The following is a 21,656-nucleotide window of genomic DNA, read 5'->3' as shown; positions in this document are numbered from 1 at the left end:
TTGTAATTTTGGAGTTTCCTCTCGAAATTTGACGTTTCATTATGACAAATGCAAAATCTTATGTTGAAAGTTAAAACGTTTAGACTCTCGGACGTTCTATATGGGAATTTGTACGTTAATCCTGAAAACGTCACATTTTATTATCATTATTATTATTATTAATAACGCGGAAGTATTATGTCGAAATTTAAAGTTTAACTTCGAATTTGGACATTTTATTCTGCAATTTCAACATGATATCTTGAATCTTCGTCGGACATTTTGCGGATTTTTAAACTCGAAAATTTCGACACTTTGTCTCAAAATTTGTATATGTCGACATAAAGAGTTGAGAATTCCGACGGATTATGGTAGTACAAATATAGACCACCTAGCTGTTTGATGGATCTTGTTAAGTGCAGTGCCATCGCCCATTACGGCTGACACAGGACTTATCGTTATCCGAAATTCAAATCTTTTGGTTCAAACAACAAAACCGAGCTGGGGCTGATTCTTAATTTCATTACAATTTCTGCAGTTTAACAGAGCTGGGTTAGGACCTTATACTGGCTTATGAAATGTCCTATTGCTTGCTCTTCAAATGCGGGGGAGGGGGGGTGGGACAAACACTTGACTGTTTGGTCTCCTCACACCTATATCAGGGTGACGGCGAGGTGTACAGATTAAATGAGTGGCATAGTCAGAGGGCGTAATAATTCTTCAACTCCCCATTTGTATTGGGAAACATCGATCCCTCCCCCTCCTCCAGTCACTAGTCTCATCTGCTCCCCCTACCCTGGGGGCATCATCAACATTCAGACTTACAAGATTTTCCATATGTGGTTTTAATAACTTTGAACAACTCCTCAGCTTTTCCAATTGGCAGGAATAATGATAGAGGAAATTAATTATCAGAAGTTGCAGGAAGTTTTATTGTTCAATAAATGTTAGTAACAACTTCTTTCTTATGGAGGGTTGGGAGTGAATGGAACCGACTTGCCCAAGTCGGTTGTACATTTGAATGGCGTAATTTTTTTTATTATTATGTTATTTTTAAGAATTGAGGCTTCTTATGGGGAAAACGGGTGTCCACCATCCTGTGCCCCTCCCCCACCTTCCAACCTCTCACCTTCCCAATCCATTTGTCCTACTAAACTAAACCATCATTGAATATTCCATTTATGCTATTATAATCCTTGTCTACTCCAATTTATGAATTCCTTTTCTAAAATGCAACATAGATGAATTAACACGAAAGATGATAAAACAATGGATATATTATGTGGATGTGAGTTGCCATCATAGAATTTTATTGCTAAAACTGTGTTAAAAGTTTAAATATTAATTTGTCTAAAGCTTTACACATCTCTTAGCCAAGCACCATTACAAATATACAAGTGACAAAAACATCTACTTTAAAGTTATACAACTAGATCAACTATCGACATTGAGCCAGACAAAAACATCATTCCATTTTTGAAATGTTTGCTGGTTACTCTTCGAATGGGACGTGAAAATAACGTCAGATAGCTTACGACTTCGGATTTATTTTACAGACCGATAAGGATGTCTACGTCGTTTTTACTCAACTAAACATTTCACTGCCATGAGTGTAAGAAACAAGCAGCTGTTATCTTACAAAGTACCAGATTTTCAAGATTGCAAAGGTTACAATATGTTAATACCGATATTTTTTTTTATAATCCACTGAGGAAGTATTTAGTTGATGAATATTTTATAAACAAAATAACTATAAAACATAGGCAATAACATATGACATTTTGGAGGTACCCATGCATTCTATTCCTGTACCCTTCTTGGCTCCTTCATTTATAAAAGTCACATTATTTAAAAAATTATCAAATTGCTAAAAAACTTCAGTCTATAGGCAAGACAAATAGTATTCAAAGTTCACATAACCCCCAACTGAATCCATGTGAACTACAGACTACCCAGAGTTTACATCCACTACAAGTGATACTTAACGAGTAGGATATGAATTCCAGTAGACTACCCAGAGTTCACATCTACTACAAGTGATACTTATAGAGTAGGATATGAATTCCAGTAGACTACTCAGAGTTCACATCTACTACAAGTGATACTTATCGAGTAGGATATGAATTCCAGTAGACTACCCAGAGTTCACATCTACTACAAGTGATACTTATAGAGTAGGATATGAATTCCAGTAGACTACTCAGAGTTCACATCTACTACAAGTGATAATTTATTGAGTAGGATATGAATTCCAGTAGACTACCCAGAGTTCACATCTACTACAAGTGATAATTTATTGAGTAGGATATGAATTCCAGTAGACTACCCAGAGTTCAAATCTACCACAAGTGATATTTACTGAGTAGGATATAAATTCCAGTAGACTACCCAGAGTTCACATCTACTACAAGTGATATTTACTGAGTAGGATATAAATTCCAGTAGACTACCCAGAGCTCACATCTACTACAAGTGATATTTACTGAGTAGGATATGAATTCCAGTAGACTACCCAGAGTAAAATTTTACATATATATATATATATATACATATACATGAATTTCATTACTCAGCACTCACTTAAACTCCAAGTACACTACATATCACATAGGATACATACGCAGTTAGCTACCCAGAGTTCACATCTTCCCCTAGTAACATTGTGTAAACTAGACTAGATAAATCCCCACCATCAGTTGGAGTTCACATGAAATGATCTCCTGTATTACATACACATAGTGTACATATTTAATTAGATAAAATCGATATTTACGTTAATATTTTAATCTAAGGCACACTTCATATAATGATATCTGTGGTACCTTTTACTTTTGGAAAGTATATAATAAAGAAGGAAAAATAAAGATAGTGTCACATTCACATGAGGTAATTAATATTCAAAGGGTTTCCAGAACAAAGAATTCAGGTAAGTCCACCTAACATTGTTGCGACCAAACATAATTTTTAGTATGTTTGATTTGAAAAACCAAATTTAAACACAAACACAACATTCAAATAAGATGGAAGCACTCAATAGTGTTACTACACTACAGAGTCTCTCAGCAACTAAACTGTAGAATCCTAGCAACAATACTTAAACTATTTGTATGTTTAGCAACCACAGTGCATACTTGAATTCCTAGCACCTGCACACAACATGTATGTTTTCTATAGCAAGCCTACTATATGTATAGATGGAGTGCTTTACAAACGTAAATGTATGTGGTGTTAAACACCCATAACACACTTACGGCATTCATCAACTGAACACACTGTATTGAGTCTATGGAGATATAGAGTCTTAAGCAACCACAGTACATCTATGGCATCTTTAGCAACCACAGTACATCTATGGAGTCTTTAGCAACCATAGTACAATTATGGAGTCTTAAGCAACCACAGCACATGTATGGAGTCTTAAGCAACCACAGTACATCTATGGCATCTTTAGCAACCACAGTATATGTATGGAGTCATTAGCAACCACAGTATATATATGGAGTCTTTAGCAAACACAGTATATATATGGAGATATGGAGTCTTTAGCAACCACAGTACATGTATGGAGTCTTAAGCAACCACAGTACATCTATGGCATCTTTAGCAACCACAGTATATGTATGGAGTCATTAGCAACCACAGTATATATATGGAGTCTTTAGCAAACACAGTATATATATGGAGATATGGAGTCTTTAGCAACCACAGTACATGTATGGAGTCTTTAGCAACCACAGTACAATTATGGAGTCTTAAGCAACCACAGTACAATTATGGAGTCTTAAGCAACCACAGTACATCTATGGCATCTTTAGCAACCACAGTACATGTATGGAGTCATTAGCAACCACAGTACATATATGGAGTCTTTAGTAACCACAGTACAATTATGGAGTCTTAAGCAACCACAGTATATGTATTGAGTCTTTAGCAACCACAGTACATCTATGGCATCTTTAGTAACCACAGTACATATATGGAGTCTTTAGCAACCAGTGCACCTTAGCTTTGGAGTCATTAGCAACCACAGTCCATCTTTGGAGTCTTTATCAACCATTATATAATATATGGAGTTTTTAGCAACCACAGTGCATATATGGAGTCATTAGCAAAGATGGCACGTTATACCAAACACATATATGATGTACTTAAATCAAATGTGTAACATTTCACACATCTCTGAATTTACCTGTGATAAATATTTGTTCAGCTACGTAAAACACACAACGCTAATACAATTGTTTATTGACTGAAATTCTAGCACTTTCGGTGTTCTAGAGTTGAAACAGGTGCAAGGATAATTTGACATTATTTGATTGAACTGGAGAAGATAGCACGGTTTTCAGTGACTCTTGAATGGTCAACTTGGATAAAGTCAGTTCTCCGTTGTATTTTGACTTACGTAATCAATATTTGTCTGAACCCATAGAGAAGTATCTTTTGAAACCCTTTACCAATCTAACCAGCTAAAATTTTGGGGTACAAGTCTGATAAACAATGAATTTAGGAAGTGTGATAAACTAATGGCAATGACACACATCTTGTACCCACTATGCCGGGTTATTTGAAACGTCTGCGGATAGCTTCTGATAGCATCCTGAGGAAAATACATACTTGTAAACTCCAAGCCACAAGTGAATATACAAACTTCAGTTTCCTTTTATAGAACATGTTTATAAAAATGATTTTTTCTTCTGAGCTTCCTCAAATGTCTCCTCGATCATCTTTTTCAGTCACATATTTGTATTGTCTATATCTTGTACTCTATATCTCTTCTATAGTAATTTTATCTCTTTGTAGTGTATTAATGAAATAAAAATGGATTGAACTGAAATGATGTCACTTAATTTATTAAATCGCAGGGTTAGATAGCACAACCGAGGCTCATTTTGAAACCCTGTTTAAGTGGCGTTCTTGGATGAAGAACGACGTACTTCAACTGTCCTATTCTCGATACAGTGGTTGCTAACATTTATTACAACATCAATTTTTTTTTTTATCAATATTATCAAGGCACATTAAATTGGAAATGTCTACATTTTCGATTGTAAGAATGGGTATCGATTTTGACAAAAATTATTGTCCGATTGAAAATTGACCAGATTACCATTTGAAACAGTTTTGGTTTACAAGGCCAAAGTTGCTTCAAATTAAATATTAAAGTGATGACATACCAAAGATGTTTCTCAAACTCTGAGACCTTGTAGCAATTTACAAAAGATAATGCATTATTATAGCTTTGACATTTCTGTTTATATTATCATCATTTTTATTGTATTATTGTAACTTTTTTACCCTGTATGAAATTGAAAAGTAAACTTTTATTAATGAATCAGATGATACAATGGCAACTGATCAAATATCTGTTGCTGTATTTAGTACAGGCTAACAGTACAAGACAGCACTTACCGACACACAGATCAATCTTCACAAAGAGGGTGGTGGATGGGTATAAGGGATGGGTGGCAATATGGAGGGTGGTGGGTGGGGGGCTGGGGGTTGTTTACACACAACATTTATTATTCACTTTATGCTACACCGACAGGTGCATAAAGTCATAACGATATCGTGAGTTAAAATTGTCTCAATTGGTAACAACATAGGCAAAGAAATAAACCACCCTGGGAAAATGTTTAAGGAATTTTTCTGCTTGTACTTGGACAACCAGGAGTTTATACGTTGTGGTTGTCCGTGCACCAGGTTCCGTTGTCCAAAACAATGCAGCAATTTAACGATGACAAAATGTACATTGTAAGAGGAGACGTGTACACTTGGTGAATAGAAACACCAGCTTTGGAGGGGAAGATACAGAAAATAGAGAAGGAACTAGGCATATATACACATCATATGTAAAATATGTTTAAATTTATGAAATCTTTAAAACTGACCAATCACAGTACATAACTTAAATAGATGTACAATGTTTGGTTTCAAAACATAATGGTCAGCTTTTATTGATAAACGCCCGAAAAAGATTAAAAGAGAGAAAAAGCCGTCAGGAGAATTATTCTCTTATTAAATCAATCAATCAATACAGTCAATTGAAGAATTGTATTTGAAATCGATCAGTACATCTGCTGTTGATAGTTGTTTAGGTCTTTGCTGCACTATTCACTTCCAGTTCAGCAATTCCTGATACTTGAGACCAAATCATCTCCATTCAAACTGACAATACAAAAATCCTCAATATGTTATTTATTACAAGATTAAAAATTCAGTCAAGGATAGTCTCAAATTTTCTGTCAAAAATGAGACTTAGTGTGGTATGAAACTTTGCAAAAATTGCGGTATAGGCTCCAGTTTGCGTATGCTACAGTGTGTTAGGATGTAAGTTTTTGTCCCCGAGGTAGAAAAGAAATCACGGATATTTCGCGAATTTGCGGAAAAAGCTTGTGCCTGTTAAAGAGGGAGATTTAAAGGAAACCTTTTGTATTAACAAATCATCAAAATTATCAATTTTTGACTACTTTCCACTGCTCAGGCTTTTAATGCCTTGTTCGATGAGTTTCTAAACCACAATGATACCTTACTGCACTCCAAACAATATGTTTTATGTCTTTCTGGTAAACATTTTTCCAGCATTAAAAGATACACTCCCCCCCCTTCCTTAAAAATGCCCTTCTCAACAAATATATTAGAAATTCCAAAACATTTTTACTATATCCTCCCAAAACGTAACTTGTCGATTGCACTCATCCCCTAAAATCAATATGTTTAAGATATCTTTGCTTTGTATCTATTGGGAAATGCATATCTCTTTCATTTATGAATCCATTCTTTAATAAGCCACACATATTAAATGTATGACACAAGAAGAAGAAAAAAAAAATGAAAACATGGCAAAGGGTTACTGTGAAATATATAAACCAGTACCGTGCAATGCCTCTCTTTTTTGAAAGTGACTGTTTCAACATGAATCCCACACTGTTATCTCTGTAACATACTTTAGGTCCTTCTGTTTATCAACGCTCACCTATTAACTTCCACATAAACACACCTCATGAAACCTTAAATGAAAACTTTATGATAATTTTTTAAATTATAAACTTTGCACTTGCTCAGCTTAGAATACCTTGAGTATGACACTCCCTTATCTTCTGCGCTTAACTACTTCACCTGTAAAAATCAGGCTGCGATGTGAACGGACTGAGACGATAAAAACAACCGGCGTTGACGTACGTCCACTAAAATCCAAACCAATTTCAGAAACCATTTCCTTATGTAAGTACTATTCCTTACTTTATGCCAAATTTCAGCTAAGTGATGTATTGGCCGAGTTCGCTGTCGTTTTCTCACTCTTCTTCTTCTTAAACACCCCCCCCCCCCCCGGGTGATCTCACATGCCAGATGGAGTTTTTACTTTACCAGTCTAGACAAACTTTGGCTCTCTGTCCCTCCTCTGGGTATTCGGTGATTTGTTTTTCTGTCCTTTTGATGTCTTTCTCTTTGGTCCTGGCGCACCGACGGGCGGATCTTTGAAGATTCCCTGCCGCCCTCGTGTCGGCTGAACTTCAGAGAAGGCGCTTGGAATATAGCCCTCCAGGGACCGCATCGGCGACAGACCGGTCTTGGGATCTATCAAGGGCGATCCCCTGGGATCGGCTGCTTCGGGGTGTGAGGTGGTCACCTGGCCAGGTCGTGACCCCAGGATCGGGATCCGCTTGCTCTTGGCGTGAGACGAAGGAAGCAGGTGGTCGTTGGCTTCCGAGTCATCATCGTCTGTGACCTCGCCATCTAAGGTCGAGGAAGGAAACACAATGGAAATGAAAACTGGCGTCATGACAACAGCAAACGCTATGCAAATTTATTAACATATGATAGTACTGAAGAGAAAATACCAGAAAGAGGCTAGTATATTTCATGCAACAGTGGACGGCGTTTGTGTTGAATTTGTGTTTTGTTTATAGAGTGTGTAGAAATGTATGACTTTTCAATTCTCAGAATACAAACCTGATGAAAGTTGGCAAAAGGTACTTAAGTGCAACTATGCACTTTGATAAGAGTAAAAAACACAGTATGATCTTAGTATATATATCAATGTATGTAATGACACTATGATCATAGCATACATATATATATCAATGTACATAATGACGCTATGATTATAGCATATATATATATCAATGTACATAATGACGCTATGATCAGAGAATATAGATATATCAATGTACATAATGACGCTATGATCAGAGAATATGTATATAAATGTAGGTAATGACACTATGATCATAGCATACATATATATATCAATGTACATAATGATGCTATGATCATAGCATATATATATATCAATGTACATAATGACGCTATGATCAGAGAATATGTATATAAATGTAGGTAATGACACTATGATATAGCATATATCAATGCATGTAATGACACTATAATCATAGCATAAATATATCAATGTACATAATGACACTATGATATGTATATCAATGTACATAATGACGCTATGATCAGAGCATATATATATAAATGTAGGTAATGACACTATGATCATAGCATATATATCAAAGTACGTAATATCCTACTACTATAGTATTTAATAGCTAACAAATGTGTTTTCTGGAGGCTAGTGGGATGGTTTACTGAAATTTTAATGAGAGTTGACGGCTACAGCCGGGGTTAGAGTTTGAATGTGTGACTTTGATATGGAATCCTCCAAGAGTAGCTATGGAAACAGTGAAATAGACGATGGCTTAACAAAAACCCATCATACCATCATCTACAGAATGCAGTGATGATGTTACATATACTGGTCATATACTCTCTTCATAAAGAATAAAAAAATTAAAAAACTGAATATATCTAAAACTCTTTCTGGTATGACGTACGGATTGTGTAAAGATGTTTTACAATATTGGTGCAGCTCGGTGAGTGGGCTCTTCTGAGAGAATCCCCAAGGACTGACTTTTTAAAAGGGTACCTTGCAAATTTAACTACAATGTAACTTCCATGTAACTTCAATGTAACTTCAATAATGAGAAATGTTTTGAGCATGATTATATTTGTGTGTAATAAAGAAAGAAAGAATAAAACTGATTAGGGCAGTGCATGAATTCTATCAATTCTAGTCTCAGATTGTGTCTTTTCCATTCCTATGAAGGCATCTGCATGGCACTAACCTTTCAGGAATCAACAGAGGTTCAGTCCTAAAGCAGAGACTTACAGAATATACTGACAAACAATTCCAGCTATGTGTTTGATTAATTCTCATCTATGCCTCTAAAATGCCTGGATCAATATTGACTTTATTACAGACAGACCATTCTCAGTGCCTGATCCACCCCACCCCACCCCCCACAGAAATAAATTTGACATACATTCACAGGTAAACACAAACAAACTTTAATTGAGAATTTGTTTTTGCACAGAATATCTAGAAAAGGTACACATTCAATGCAAAACTCTAGCATACAACAAGGGAAATCATACAAAGCTAAACTCTAGAATACAAGGTAAATAATACAGAGAATACAGAAATAATACTTAACACTGCACAGATAATATACATTGCAACATCTCAGTTTACAGCAAGACCCAGCTATTGTCATATGTTAGTAAATCCAATGACACCAAACTAAATATATCCCAGACTCAAATTTTCCACCAAAAATATCAGAATAATGACCAAAAAAAGCAGACAAATGAAATTATAAAAAAAGAGACAAAAACAAACAAACCTGAATTGTCCTTCTTTAAAACAGACATTTATTCCAAAACTTGACTCAAGTTTCCTTTTCATCTCAACGAGACGACTAGGGCTTGGATTCAAGGAAGTTGTTCACATTAATTTTGATGCTATGATATAGACCTACATGCTTGGCGTTAAATATCTTTTCGGATCAACGGAGGCAGGACTTTATCGAAGATCTTTCAATGTTCTGGACTCAGTGTCTATTTATCTAATACTGGCTGTTGGTAAAATACCTGCCAATTTAGAGTGGGTTTGTAAAACTATTAATACTGGTCTGCTGTAAGCCACATAGCTCAGGATAAAAGTTAAAAAGAATAAACGATATACTCTTCCCTGGATGTTTTCCGAGTAGATGGTGGTTAATTTATAGCCGAGGAACTGAGGAAATCTAATTATTTGATGTTTATGGAATTTGTTTTAAGTTGATGAACATGTCAACTATCTGGCTGGAAGATGTACTGATGTCAAATTATATTTAAATTTATTCATGAAAGTGGTTAATGTTATACCACTAATATAGCTACAATGTTGCACCGATTGATAGAAAGAAACTAAAAAGCTTGTTGTTAATGCTCCATCCCGATTAAACTAATTAGGTTAAAAACAATAAATGCTGGTTCAACTGAAATTCTATCTCTGATGATCTTGTAAAAAAAAAATGCTGTTACGACTCCTTCTTCCTTTCCTCTTCAGATCTTGATAAAAAATACCAAACCCAGGTATGTGTGGCACTTGATCTTGATAACCTCAGTTATTGATATCCATTGACCGATGGTGTATCACCACCCTTGATTCATTTCACCTCCAACCCACTTCCCCCTGCTTACGTCCTGTGTCTGACCTATTCTTGAGACCAACCTGGTGGGAGAGAAACCGGTCCTTACCTCTGCAGTCCAACTGAGGCAAACACAATTTGTTGGTACCAAACCCACAGATGAGACTTCCCCATCTTTTGGACAACATTTAAGCTCTCCCCCCTCCCACACCCCACCCCCTGGTTTAGCCAATTTGTTACTACTAAAGGAGGCACAGAGAGAGAACATACTCTTCACCACTACAGTCCAGTTGTGACAAAACCACCAACAGAAAAACAAAGGAAATAAACAACTGAAGTACACAAAGAAAATATTAACCAAATAAAAAACATCCACCAAATATGTACACTAAATCAATGGAGGCACACAGCTGATTCTGTTTTGAATGAGACACAAACTCATTCCTGCTCAGTTGGTTTCAACACAAGTACGTTTTAACCCAAAAATTTATTTGCTTTTTTTTCCAACTTTGTGTATAATATCCCAGTCAGTCTTCTGTCCTTTATTTACTTACACAATCATTCCTAGTTGATTCTAAACTTTTGACAATGGAGGGGAAGGAGGAAACAAAGGGGTGGGGGTAAGGGGGTGGGGGTAAGGGGGTGGGGGTAAGGGGGTGGGGAAGGAGGTGAATGCTGGACGTGGGACTCTTTAAATGCTAACCCATAAATTCAGTCAGCAAACTGATCTGTAATTTTCATCAGGTTTCAATACAACTGTCTTCCAATGGTTTATTGATATATCCTTTGTTTTCTCTTATAAAAGAATGAAATAGTGTAGTTATTGAAGGTGCAAGTTATGCTGTTACAGCTTTTTATGATCATGTTATGGAATATCTCGCTACTGGAATATGCTTGAGGATTTATGAGTGAAAAGTAATAAGCGATGGAAGTATATATAAAAAAAATTAATCATTAACCAAAATAAAAGTTTACCCCTGGAGTCGATTAGTTTTTTATAGTCGTGTTGTTAACCCATCCGCACACCAAATAAGAACATCTAAATGAATAAAACAATTTGATAAAACAAAAGTTCACTTTCTTTTTACTTACACATCGATTAGACGGCCACTGCTTTTGATACTAAAATAAGGGGTAGGAAACATTTACAACAATTTACAGATGATAGCTTAATATGGAAAAAGACAAAACAAATGAGGAAAATACCGATATAAGTATGGGTATCATTCTAGAAAGGAAGACCCTGCAAATTTAGACTGTAACTTCGTTCCATTTAGTAGGATCATTTTCGACTTGGCTTCTTTGTAGTTTTAATGCTTTCAGAGTAAAATATTTGTCAAGTTTTGAATCCTACTTCACAGAACGACTGCTTTTAGTCCAACTGACCCAACCTTTCTGTTTATGAATCAAGCAAAGTGTTACTCAGAAGTCAATTTTGTTTCATTCATAACCAGCAAACCACATGAAAGACCCTTTCAAGAACATTACTACTCATCATGTACAAGTATAAAGAGGATGGAATTTTGTGACAACGTCGCTCATTTGAAAATTGTCCCTGTTTTTCTTCATCTTCCATAATGAATACCTGCTCAGTTGTGTTTAGACTACTGTATGTCTTAAATGCCACTGGTCGTGCCTAGAAAATACAATTTTACCCGTGAGTGCAGACTTAAAAATCTATAATTTTTTCCTCCACAGAGTTAACCTTAAAAGGGAATAATTAATGAATTTGATTTTTTTTCGACATTTTGTGACCTGGACACTTTCATATTAGTGTATTAATCTGATGACTTTAGCAAATTGGGAGACTGAAAAAAAAAAAAAAAACTTTTCGTTCATTCATTGGAATGAAACTTTAACAGTAAACTGAAAAATGAAACGTAGCCTGTTGTGGAAGTTTCAATTTATAATCGGACATCATCTTCAACTTGTCCTCAAGATCAACTAGAGCAGTTGCTTTCGATGGTCTCTGTGCTTATAACAAGCCTAAGGGCTGCAAGAATGATCTGGGAGTTTAATTAACCAAATGGTTGCGTTTCTAAATTTATACGGCCATCTTCAACTAACCACTTGATTCATTCAACTCACTTGCCATGACTTGCTCCTTTTACAAAAAATGATATTTTTCCTGTAGAAAACATAATTCTACCTAATATTTCTTGGATATTTGCAAATTACTATCCCTACCTTCCTTGGCCCTAACACCTTCCCCAAGACACTCCACCCACCCAACCACCCTTAAAACTCCTTAATTTTACACATTTAAGGAAGAAATTGAGTGTACTTTTCTTTTATCATTGAATTATTATTGCACAACGATGAAACTATCTCATCAACAGTCTCGGTGATAAACTAACGCTGAGGCAACTCGACACAAAGTGGTGTACACATCTATTCTTGTCAAAATGAAATCAGAATGTATATATATACCTGAATCTCCCCCTACAGAGCTCTCCCTGCCATCTGACTCCATCTCCACTGAGGGGATGTTCGTAGGGGGCCCCCGATGGGGTACGTCGTCGCTCTCTTCGCTGCTGCCTGGCAAGATGAACCCAGACACTCTACCGGGAGGGGTGTGGGAGGCTAACCCCCTGGACAACGAAGTGGATGCTGCTAGATGGGATGAGTTGTTTGCACTTTTATTCGGTGATACGACTGTTGAGGTGAAAAGAAGGCGGAAATTAAAATCTGAGCTTTTGATTTTATCGATAAGAAACATTTCTCATCTACTTATTCTCCATGAAAACCTTCTTTTTTTGGGTCTGTTTCTTTTCCGAATAAACTCAACGGGGAAGTTCTGCCTTTGTTTTAATATTTAATCGTTATTACCACTTTTCTTTCTGGTTTGGTTTTCATACCTCCGTTCAGTAGGGAATTAAGAACATGTTGGAAAGGGGGTGGGGTGGGGAGTGGGGTGAGGGGGTTGGCCCTCTAAAAGGCATTTGTGCATGGACATTACACATCAGCCCTTATCATGAGTATTCAACATGTTCGTTCCAAATTTTGCTTATGTTTCCAAATGGTTATGGTTGATATGTTCCTGCAACAACTGGACAAATGAACAAAATAAATTATTTGGAACGTGACCTGATAAGGTTAGACTTGAATGCAAAAGATGAGAACCGAACCACAGCCAATGGAATTAAGGTTTTGGTAAAATGCACAAGTGAAGATTTACTTAAATGGTAATCAAAGGAGAAGAATAAAGTTAATACTGATGGATATATCATTGATGAAGCAGATAGCTATTTACAGTTTGATATTACTACATGGAAATACCTTTCTCTTTGGCGTCCGTTGAATCTTGTCGGAGCGTTTCCACCGAGGTTTGTGAAACCTGCGGTCCAAATATCTGTGGCCAAATATAATGAGGACATGATCAAAATGAAAGAAACATATATTAACAGATACAACAGCAAATAAAACAAACCACAGCACCAACAAACTTAACACATATGTTGAATTTAATAAATATGATCATAAAAACAAACAGGAATATCAGGCCCTCGGACCGATAAATTATTTTGGACACAGAGTTCCTTAAAGTCTCTCACTTTCTAGTTAAATAGATATACCATGTACCGGTAGCCACTATCACAACAAGAGATAAAAATTAATGTTTCACTAAGTTTGCTTCAATTTTGTACGAACACAGAAAGTTTCTTTTACACTTCACATTAACAGTATGACATTCGTGGATCATTTTCAACACCACTCGTCCTTAATACAAAGTTGTACTGTAATTTTCGATCGGAGGCATTGAGAGTGTTACGTGTTTCTATGCAACTTTTATGTTGCTAAGGAGATGACCTATGATCTGATTAAATTATAGACTACTTTATCCAGCCACTTTGATCAATGACCATCTGATGTTTAAAGCAGATCTATTTGAGATTTGTTCGCCAAACTTTTTGGCAATTTTGCCAATTAAACTACTCCAATCAGATTGAAGTTGATCAAAATAATATCTCCCCTCTGCACCCTGACATTTTTTCATCAAGTGTCAGCCACTTTAGTGATCTGAGTCAGATAAACTGGTTCCCCAATACGCTGTTTCACATTTATTAGTATTTATCATTTTAAGAGAAACTTCAAATGTGTCAATGACATTCACCAACAACAAACAATGGCAGAGAAATAAAACCGGGACCATAAAAGCAAATAAACCAGGTGCATAAATTTACCAGATAAATCAAATATTTTAATTATCAAAGATAAGATTTCAAGTGATCAAACTAGGGTCTCCCATCTCAAAGACACTCACTCGTCCAAGATTTGCCCTTATACCTACGGAACAATAGTTAGTTTATAGGGAATAAATGCATGATTCCAATGGATTCAAAGAATGATTTCACACTATTCCTAGTATTAGTTTATTTGGGCAAAAGAAAGTTAAACTCTCATTTAATACCAAAAGCTAAAGATGGTATAGAAAATATAACACAAATTGAGAGACATGAGAGGCCTGTTCTGGTATTCTGTAGGTCGTACCTCTGGGTATTTCACCATCAGTTCGGTGGCTCTTGTCTGGTGGTTAATATCCATCAAGGCACTCAACGAGGCAAGATCATCGCTAAAACAAACGGCGGGAAAAATTGTCACAAATTGAATAACATAACTAGACCTCTAAAATCACAAGGTGATATATTCTACATTATATCATATTATGTAATATAATGTAATATCACTGTATATTGTACATCACTTTATACCCAAGGTCATACCACATCATAACTTATCACATCATATATCATTCCATATATCATATCATAAATCATATCACTTATCCTACCATATATCATGTCATACATTATATCATATTTCTTATCAAATTGTTTATCACATCCTACATATTATCATACGTTATATCATATTACTTGTCATATCACATATCTTATTATATCATATCATGTATTATATCATATTATACATCATATCATATAATGTCTTACTATGTCATACATTTTTTTAGCAGTTAAGATCCCTGTATGTGTGTTGTTATACAGGTAGACAAGGTAAGAAATGCCACACTGTAAAGTCACTAACTTACCTTGGTCTGAGGAGGGTGGGAGCAAACACTATACTAATATTACTGGAGGTCATCTGGTTGGTACTTTCATGCTCAGAAACTCTGAAATGGAGCAAAACAGTGAAGAGGAATTAATCCTCTGAACATCCTTAAATTAAATTGGGTTTGATCAGCTCACAAAATGATAATAATAATGTGCCAAATTAAGTTAAAAACGAGAGAAAAAAGGCGAGATATAAAAACTACAAAGAAAATTTTAAAATGGGAGAAAATCTTGAAGAGAGAGACTTCATTACAGGTACCTCTTAAGGTGATGCATGAGAATACTGGCCGTCTTCTGATTGGCCAGGGGTAATTTGCTGGTGACCTGCTGGAACCTAGCGATGACCGTTTCTCTGTCGTACTCCTTGTCTTTACTGGCGGGAAATTCTTTAGCTGCTGAGACAAACTCTTGGAAGAGAGAGAACTGTAGTAACGATTCTGGGAGCTGTAAGAGAAAGAGAGAGATAAAAAAATGATGAGAACAGTAAGTGCCATGGTGAGAGTAAAAAGTATCTTGTGACGGGAGGGGAGGGGAGGGATGGGGTTAAAATATGAGAGAGATAACTGTTATGACAAGTCTGGTTGCTGGTAGAGTTTACACTGCAATGAGAACAATCACTGTACAGGAAGATCAGGGGTTCCTAGTTATTGTAGAAGATTTAGTACATGCCTCATCTGTCCTCTCCTTTTCTCAACATCTGCAAGCCTCTTTCTTCTCCACCACTCCTCCCCCATTCATCCCTCACCTCCATCCCTCACCTCCATCCCTCACCTCCATCCCTCACCTCCATCCCTCACCTCCATCCCTCACCTCCATCCCTCACCTCTGTCCCTTCCCAAAAAATTTGTATCAGAATTCAAAGCCAAATCGTTGTTTTCTCACTCTCTCTTGCTATTGCTGTTTTCAACTAGCAATAAATTGTTTAACACTGTTTATTTATCCTTGTGCAGTAAGTCATACAACAGACCTTAAACCCAAAGGTCGTCAAAGAAGAGCAAAGAAATTAGCCACTAGCTGTGGATTTGAACCAGGATTACAAGACCCACCATCTATCAGCTGAGTTGTCCAACACTTAGTTGACCACACCTCACTTTCATTCACTGCAACCCAGAAAGGAATTTTCAAGCTTTTTCAAAAGTGAAGCAAACCCGACCGTCATGAGTTGGTCTATGTGACAGAGACACTTCGGATGCTCAGAGTGGGCGGGCGGGGTTAATTTGCGGAAGCAGTCCAGGGAGAGTTTCCCAGGGATACGCTCTCGGAGACCACGTTCTGGAAGCTGAAAGCTCAAAGACCGCAAGCTGGTAGACTGACAACAACTAGGTCGATCACCGGACCCAAACCTATCAGAGGTCGCAGCCATGGTAACAGATCAACAGGGAGTAATCAAACTTAATACTGTGTCAAGGAGTATCTCCTTGACTGTGTTCAAATGATACTTACCTGACGGAAGTAAAGCTTAAGTACACTAGTGATGAGGTGCGCTTGGGTTTCCGAGAGGTCCACCAGCTCAGCACCATTTTCAAACGTCTGGCAGAGTTTCTCCACCTTGCCCTTCAGGCCAGCGACTCGATAAATGCCCTGACGGAAAGAGAAGAAGGCAATGTCATGAATTCTTCAGACAATACGGACGAGCTCTAAATATGAAATATTCCTTCATTGTACCTTGATGAATTGGCTCAAAATGGCTGTAACAGTTTATGTAAATCACCCTAATTGTCGACGTAAATCAAAGGTACTACGTCGCGTATCTCACACAGGACTTTTCCCAACGATTTAAGAGATATTAGTTGAAAAATGGCAGTTTTTGCTAGGGTCTTGTACAGTGGAAAACAACCACTTATTCAGTGGCTCTAGTTTGTACTTCTCTTAGTCGTCTATTATCTATCGATCGCTACAGATCTTCGATTCCCAGTGTATAGCAATAAGGCTGGTAGGCAGAGTAGCCACCTGATCACACAATTCGTAAATTTACTGTAAACTTACGTTTCTGAATTTTGTCGAATTTCTGTCAGCAATCTGTCTTTTGTCTCCAGATTTACAAACAACATAAATCAAGATCCACACTTCGCAGAATGTCACCAGCCTATTAAGCTATTAGGAGTACATATCCTTTTTAACTTACCTTTGTATTCATGGCTTTGCTTTCAATTTCAGATATGCATTTTGTGACGATGAACGGGCAGCTTCTTCCCGTGGCTCGGAGGTGGGTCTCCAACGGCACGCCGAAGACGTTCATCTTGCCCTGCAGACGCTTTCCCCCGCACTGGATGGCAAGATACTCGAGGCACTTCTTGTGACTGGCAAGGCCGCACTTCTCGCACTCCGCACCGTTGAAGTACACGTAGCTGTCGCATTCCCGGCACTTGGATGGCGTCCTCAGCTTCCGCAGCACGTGCGTCTGGGCCGCTTTGGAGATGGTCAGGTTTCGGAAGGCATTGGGCATGCTATCGATGAGTTCTGAAACGTAGGAAAGAGGACGATGGTAAATATTGAATTGATACGTGAATAGTGAATTAAAATGTATACTACGTAGGTAGATAGCTCTTTCATACAACTGAAGTTTCACACTTTCCAAACAGAAGCCTTCTTACGCTTAATCAGTCCTTAAATCCGTATGGCAAGGGTTCACAGACCGTGTACCAAATCCTTCCTGAAACTTTTTTCAATCTGGTCCACGAAAATAAGGAGAGAAAATTGGCTCACTTGCACCGATCGGGTTATACCTACTACCCTTACAGCCCATTTGTCTTTTTTGTTTTGAGCATCCTATTGGCCTGCCCTACTTCTGCGGTATGTGGATCCCCGAGGTCTTAGGGTTGAGCATCCTATTGGCCTACCCCTTCTCATTGATCAGTCCTAGAAAGCTGCTGCCATAAGAGTTCAAGGATCCTTCAACAGGAATCATTTTTCTTTGAGCCAGGCTGATATTTTAGGACTACATGCTGAGTATGCTCTAAAGACATTTTTCAAAGACTGTTGGATGTACGCCCACTTTTATTTGCATATAAGAATTGGGACAATATTTTATGATAGTCATCGGGTTGGTATTGGCTACTGTCATACCAGCTAATGTTTCACTATTTTGGATTAGACTAAATACACCATGTAGCAAATATGGTTGAACCCTTAACATATCCCTCAAAATGAATCCTTCTCAAACACTATTACTTGTACGAATCATATCGCAAGCAGAACAACATGAAACATTAGAAATCTTTTGTAAGTGAATAAAACCGGCAGACTCGACGCCATATTTGAGATGAATGTAAATTCTCGACGTACTTGCTGGATCTACAACAACAGGAGATGGTTCCTCCGGGTCGGCGATCTCATCCCCAGAGGACAACGTCCCCCCAGATTGTTCTCGCTTGATACCCCTTCTGGACCCACGTGGACTACCAGCCGGCGACGCCTCTACTGACTTTGTGGAGCTACCACTGATACTCTCCGAGTCACTGACTCCTGACACCCAAGCACTTGTCCTTTTCGCTGAAAAGTGACATAGAAGAACAAAAGAAAACTTAAATAATGAAAGAAGACTGATTTAGCGATTGAGTCCCTAGATATATATTTCGTTCAACTTTTGAAATGCAAAATATATGCATCGGATGGAGACGATTATTGAATAAGATCTTAGGTATGTTCTGGGCCGGGAGATTAAACTCATGGAAAACTTACACGATGAAGTCAATTATACAAGATGAAGAATTGAGAATGCAAATAATAGTTTTTGATATGTGACCGGCGCTGTGGCCAAGTGGAGAAAGGCGGTGGGCATTTGAAGACATTTTGGCTTATAGCATTCGGGTGGTTCTGGGTTTGATACCAGGCCGGGTCATAGTAAGGTGGAGTTTTTCATCCAAGAGCAATCTACGGTTTTCCCATCTGACATGACTTTCTAAATTGATAAGATTCCAAATTTGAGTTTAAAATGTTGAATTGGAAGGCCCCCGACATGGAAGTTGTAATTCATAAGCCCTTGCGGGTTTCTCCCACATTTGTGATCGCCTAAGCATCGTAAAAATAACTGCTGCTGCTGCTGATAGTTTAGTCACATCTTATCTTGTCCGTCCCTCTTCTATCACACTGTTAAACTTGGAAGTCATAAGTAAATTTTGAGAAGGCTAAATATTGCTGTACTACGTCCTTGTCTGTATCGCAGCTAATGATGTGGTTAGTAACCAGGTGATGACGGTTAAATTACATGTCTATGGAATTCTACGATCGTGGTTACCTATTTCATGTGAATTGCTGAGTCTGTTCCCTCGCTTCATGTTCCGTAGTTCTTCGTCGACGCTGTCGAACGAATGGGTGCTCTGTTTCCTGTCTCGGAGATCAGCAGCCCTTTTAAAAGAAGCAAAACGAGAGAGATGTAATTGCTATTTTTTAGTTTTGGGTCGATGTGTAGGCTCTACTTCCCAGAAATTAAAAAAACGAATCTGGAAAATTTACCTTGTACCATAAAACAGTCTCCAGTTATGACAGGGTTAAATCTCCAATACGATGAGCAAAAATATATTTTTTAACTTTTAATAGAGATAAACTTGACTGATATGGGTTGAGTATTGCAAAACTTCTCAATGGGCAAGGAACGCTATAATCCTAGTCAGAACTTGATGGTATCCTAAGCAACCTTACACATTAAATTCCACAGATTCCTTAAAAGATTGAAACATCTTAAATTTACCTTCCAGCTAGAAAGGTGCATCTTTGAAGACAAGAAAGAGGCTGTATTTCAGTAAGTGGGGTGTGATGGGGGTGGGGGGGGGGTGGGTGTAGGAGTTAACAATTTTCAACCAAACTTGTAAAGGTTCATAAATACAACAGTAACGTAAGATTGCTGGTATCCCCGTACAGACACTTGAATCTCATATGATACAGTGTTAAAAAATGAATCAACAGAAAATGTTGAAGAGTAGATGGGAGGGCAGGGTACCATACCACAATGTATATGAGTAAATGTACGTCAGACTAATAACTGAAACAGTCAGGACATAGCCCTAAATAAACCTTTCTGACGCTGACTTTTTCTTGGCATTTCTACAGGCATCATCATTCTTTTTTATGCCTGGGGAGGTTGAACAGGATGAAGTAAAACTACGGATGGTCTAACAATATGGAGGATTGAAGGTAATTCAAAGCATTTCAGGAAAACTCCCGGATGGAAAACAGAAAGATTCCGCATGCATCGAGAGCTGCCGGATGGATTGGGGGAGTAATATGAGGATGGAGATGGCTGGACCAGATTTGCATGTTGCATGTTTTTATCATCGAATGTGTTTTTTATATTTTTTTTAAAGAAATTGTAGGAAAATCAGTGAAATAGTGCTCAGAAGATAAAAGTGCAATAGTTCAGAGGGGTAAGGTAAGTGAGCATAGTAATTCTAATAAATGAGACGGCACAGATACCAGGTGCAATGTGACTTACTCTGATACGTAGGGTTCGAAAGAGAAGACTTCTGCGTCATGATTGAGATGGCTGGACAAGACTGGCATACTGTGCTTCAGATATTCCTTGAATTGTATCCCCGGAATATACTCCTTGGCCTGCTCGCAGAGCGCCTGGAACTGTTGAAATAATTTCATGAAAGGGAAATTCCTTCATTATAAAAAATCTGAGAGATATCTTTTCGTTGATCATCGTTCTGAAGTGCCATGTAATATCCCCACATAATTGAATTATTTCTGTATAAATGAAATTTTGCTCACCACAATCCTTTGAGGTATTTAGTCATAATTCTTACTTTGATCAGTTTTGAACAGGGTACATATTAAAAAACTATGTATATCATACCTTTATACATTCTTCTGAAAATTGAAAGCAAAAACCTTGAGATGAGACCAAAACCATTCAATTAATTGAAAATCATAAAATAAAAAGGATGACTTAAACTGAGATTTCACACAGGACCAAGACAAACATATTTGCAAATTAAAAAAAAAAAATTTTATTTCTTCATATTCTAATATAAACCAAATTACTGAAAGGGTTTGGTATTTTTGCTCTCAAAGACAAGCATAGACTTCAAATTGCCGTTTTGCACCATCTAATCAATGATATAATTGTTCATATCGTTCATCAATAAACAATACAGCCATTCTGCAACCTAACCACAGAGGGTTGAGG

The 21,656-nt window shown here is 37.3% G+C and overlaps 1 protein-coding gene across 5 annotated transcripts in view; it reads right to left on the bottom strand.

Annotated features, from left to right (window-relative positions):
- Positions 1-1,255: 1,255 nt before the first annotated feature.
- LOC139973180 (rho GTPase-activating protein 29-like) overlaps positions 1,256-21,656 on the bottom strand; it is an 80,698-nt gene continuing 60,297 nt past the window's right edge. For 3 of the 5 annotated variants that reach the window (XM_071979692.1, XM_071979684.1, XM_071979675.1), the window contains 11 exons: positions 20,958-21,097; positions 19,764-19,873; positions 18,812-19,018; positions 17,652-17,986; positions 16,970-17,107; positions 15,786-15,970; positions 15,505-15,585; positions 14,946-15,027; positions 13,734-13,806; positions 12,885-13,109; positions 1,256-7,713 (listed from right to left, as the gene is read on the bottom strand). In XM_071979692.1, the coding sequence (XP_071835793.1) occupies positions 7,349-7,713; positions 12,885-13,109; positions 13,734-13,806; positions 14,946-15,027; positions 15,505-15,585; positions 15,786-15,970; positions 16,970-17,107; positions 17,652-17,986; positions 18,812-19,018; positions 19,764-19,873; positions 20,958-21,097 (1,941 nt within the window). In that variant the 3' untranslated portion in view covers positions 1,256-7,348. Of the gene's footprint in view, positions 7,714-11,429; positions 11,494-11,546; positions 11,577-12,884; positions 13,110-13,733; positions 13,807-14,945; positions 15,028-15,504; positions 15,586-15,785; positions 15,971-16,969; positions 17,108-17,651; positions 17,987-18,811; positions 19,019-19,763; positions 19,874-20,957; positions 21,098-21,656 lie in introns of all 5 variants that reach the window. The other 2 variants (XM_071979708.1, XM_071979699.1) reach the window with 2 other exon arrangements.

The sequence above is a fragment of the Apostichopus japonicus genome, chromosome 2 (genome assembly GCF_037975245.1).
Source record: "Apostichopus japonicus isolate 1M-3 chromosome 2, ASM3797524v1, whole genome shotgun sequence".
Lineage (NCBI taxonomy): Eukaryota > Metazoa > Echinodermata > Holothuroidea > Aspidochirotida > Stichopodidae > Apostichopus > Apostichopus japonicus.
Note: the sequence above shows the minus strand (reverse complement) of the source record. Positions and strands in the feature narration are given on the sequence as shown.